We start from the raw sequence: 3213 nt of genomic DNA on the forward strand, positions 1-3213 counted from the left end.
CGCCGGGTCACCGGTTGAACCACTGACCCATTGACCCACTGCATTGTCTGGGTCGAGTTTGATAACTATGATTTCGACTACTTCATAGAATTTTACAAGTCCTTAATGAATTAGGCCCCAAAACTTAATAATACACACTGTCAACCTTGGATGACGATGATCTCAAACAGATTTAGTTGCAATTGACTTGAATAGATAGATACCTATTGGAACTCAAATTGTAATCAACGGATTAAAGTTTCTCATTTGTGTATCTTATCACTTTAGTTACATTGTAAATAGACATGTAACGTAGCTCATTTTGCATGAATGAAGTCATTATTCATATATTCACTTCTCTATATTAATCAATCATTCACAAAAGCTGTAAGTCAAAAAAAAAAAAAAAAAAAAAATAATAAAAAAAAAAAAAAAAAAAAAAAAAAAACTGCAGTTTTTTTGAACAAAAAAGACCTGAATAATTAGGTCAAATTTTGACATCAGAAAGTGGAGTTCTACAAACTGGACAAGTTCTGCTCTTTTTTAACCACAAAACAATGCAGTCATTGTGGAAGAAATGCGCACATTTAGCTATACGTCTTACTTTCTCTTCGGGATTGTATGCTTCGAGGCATATTACACAAGAACTATTCCCTTTTCCTGAAATGCTTTGGTTTTCCTCAACAACTACCAATTCTGTGTAGGATTTTATTTTGGAGTCATCAAGGCCCAATATCACTGGGCCTGGCTGCAGCATGGGCTGCGGCAATATGGTTGGTATGGTGGATTGAGACAAAGCAGCAGTAGCGGTAGAGTTGTGATCAGCACTTGCGTTGGCCTCATTTCTTCGTACTCTCATCTTGATCAAACGCACCCAACATGGTAACAGGAGTAGCACGAGTAGAAGAAATGATAGAATAAAGAGTGGCGATTTCAAATATGTTATCAATCTCGACTCACCTGTAAATATAACAAGGTTAGAGAACATCTGTATAAATTAATTAGGTTTTAAGGGTGATTTTCTCAATTATATTTCGAAAGAAAACAGCAGTAATGACTTGTTTGGTGAAGTGGAGTATATAATGCTACACCATATTTAAAATAGAAACTAAAATTTTGCCCGTCACACTATCTAATCTGTCGGCATACTAAACAAGTCCTACTGAATGATGATTATTTTTATAAAAAATAAATAATCAAGAATGATCTCTACCTGTTTCTTGAGGAGGAGATTGTGGATCACAATCTTTGCAATCAGAAACGTTCCAATGCAATGAAAGATCATCATTAATTCCTCGATACTCGAACTGACCCAGATACATGACTGGGAACAGGGAACTGCCTATAATCTTGCAACCATAATATTCAAATTCTTCTGGTGATCCATGGGATGTAGCAATTGTGGCATTTGTAGAATTGCTTAGGCAACCAATCGGCAAAGCATCATATCCCACGGGGCCTGCATTTGCAGGACAGGTATAAAATGTGTAGTTCTCATAAAAATGGGCCGTGAAAGGTGAGGATGAAAGATTCATAGAGTTATTCAGAAGTCTTCCTGGGAGGCAATTGCTGGGATCGTCAAGGTTTATTCTGTTGTCATAGTAGTTGATGTAAGTTATATAAAAATCACCAGAAAAAGGAAGATTTAGAATGGGTATTCCCTGATTACTGCACGTCAGGTTAATATAGGTACAATTATTTCCCGGTTCTTGGCCTTGTAATTTGAAAGGGTAATTTATTTGGATGTTGTCACAGAAAGAAGATGAACAGACATTCTGCGAATGGACAATCGGAAAGATTAAGAAAATGAAGAGAAGAAATCCGAGAATTCCCATAATTTTCCAGAAATTTAAGTGTGTAGAGTACCTATGCACAGAAAGTTCAAGTATAAATAAGCCCGTGGGATATCCTTGCAAGATGATGTGTGAATTTCAGATGTATACAAGTTCTGCTCATTGTAGACATCGCCTGGAACAAGAAAAGTAAATTTACTGGAAGGACAGACAGATATGGAACAAGAATCCCTTTGTTTGACCCAAAATATAATTATTTGTCAAAGGTTAGACGTTGACACCTATAACGGGGAAGTAAACACAAGTCTCAAGTTTCGTACTTGTGCTTTCGTTGGTTAGCTTGCTTGGCAAAGTTCATGTTCTGATCTTTTGTTTTTCTCCGTATATGTTATATACATTTCATGATTTACTGTTGTGTCTTATCTCGTAAGATTGATTGGACAGTAATCTATAGCTAGTATTAACAAAGAGAAAGTATTATAATTAAACTTGTAGATTAATTCTGGAAGTAACCCTTGATATATGTAAAATTTATGAAAAGACAACAATAGTTCCATATTGATGCTACCAAAAATCGTACCTGTAGATTTCCCGAGCTTGATGACCGATGATGAGCACGAACGTGATCTTCCGATACCTGAAACAAAGGCAACGAGGTGTGTTCTTATCGCCCCTCCGATGCTTAAGTCAGAAAGGGAAATATATGAGTGAGGCTATATGCTGAAGAATAATAAAAACGTACCTGAACAATGGCCCAAGGTTCTGCTTTTATAGGAGTAGGTAGTGTACTCCTAGTAGGATTGTGTTGGTTGGATGTTTTTATCCAAGGAAATTTCTATTATAAAGAGTGTCCTACTTGTAATGGAATTGTTTGACGAGTGGTGTCAGGGTTGATGTAAAATCCTTGGGTGTTTAGGTTTGTTAGTTAGGTACCCAGGTCTTAGGAGGCATGTTGGTGGTGTATGTCTCGAGGACTATTCTCGAGGACATTTAGGGAAGGTAAATGTGTGCTCGAGGTATCTCGACGACTACGATACCTCGAGGACTTGGGTTACCCCGAGGACCATAAAAGAGAAATGAGGTGGGGGTATGTATTGAGTCCTTGGGGATACACTCCTCGGGTATATCAATATTGGCATAGTCACTGGCCCCCGTGTACTCGTCCTAGAGATCGAGCTCTTAGGATGGGGTGCACATGGGTTTTGTCATTTCTCGAGCCTTCGTTGAGAAGTGATGGCTGATGATATAGGTCGAGATATGACCGTTGCAGAGAGTGGCTTGGATTTGTGACACGTGTCTTCGTGGACGGTCGTAGATAGCGACCTTTGGCCTCCCATCGTTTTCACCTATAAATACTATTGTTCTCACCTTCATTTTTCACTTTTACCCACTATAAATCAGAGTTTTGCGAGGTCGTGCTCGAGAAAAACACTTTGGGAAC

General features: G+C 38.1%; 1 protein-coding gene across 1 annotated transcript; it reads right to left on the reverse strand.

Moving 5' to 3' along the window:
* Window positions 1-420: 420 nt before the first annotated feature.
* Window positions 421-2538, reverse strand: LOC111390620 (putative RING-H2 finger protein ATL69). Its single transcript, XM_023015686.1, has 5 exons — window positions 2515-2538; window positions 2353-2409; window positions 1846-1947; window positions 1193-1438; window positions 421-939 (listed from the first exon to the last, which is right to left on the reverse strand). The coding sequence occupies exons 4-5, from the start codon at window positions 1299-1301 to the stop codon at window positions 467-469; spliced, it is 582 nt and encodes a 193-aa protein (XP_022871454.1). The 5' UTR covers window positions 1302-1438; window positions 1846-1947; window positions 2353-2409; window positions 2515-2538; the 3' UTR covers window positions 421-466.
* Between the last annotated feature and the right edge of the window lie 675 nt (window positions 2539-3213).

The sequence above is a fragment of the Olea europaea genome, chromosome 3 (assembly GCF_002742605.1).
Source record: "Olea europaea var. sylvestris chromosome 3, O_europaea_v1, whole genome shotgun sequence".
Taxonomy (NCBI): Eukaryota; Viridiplantae; Streptophyta; class Magnoliopsida; order Lamiales; family Oleaceae; genus Olea; species Olea europaea.

What these genes read in the sequence shown, in the direction of transcription:
- LOC111390620 (XM_023015686.1), bottom strand. Translation starts at nt 1,301, where the DNA reads ATGTATCTGGGTCAGTTCGAGTATCGAGGAATTAATGATGATCTTTCA. An exon ending in ATCTCCTCCTCAAGAAACAG is followed by an intron (nt 940 to 1,192) that starts GTAGAGATCATT and finishes TTATATTTACAG; the next exon opens with GTGAGTCGAGATTGATAACA.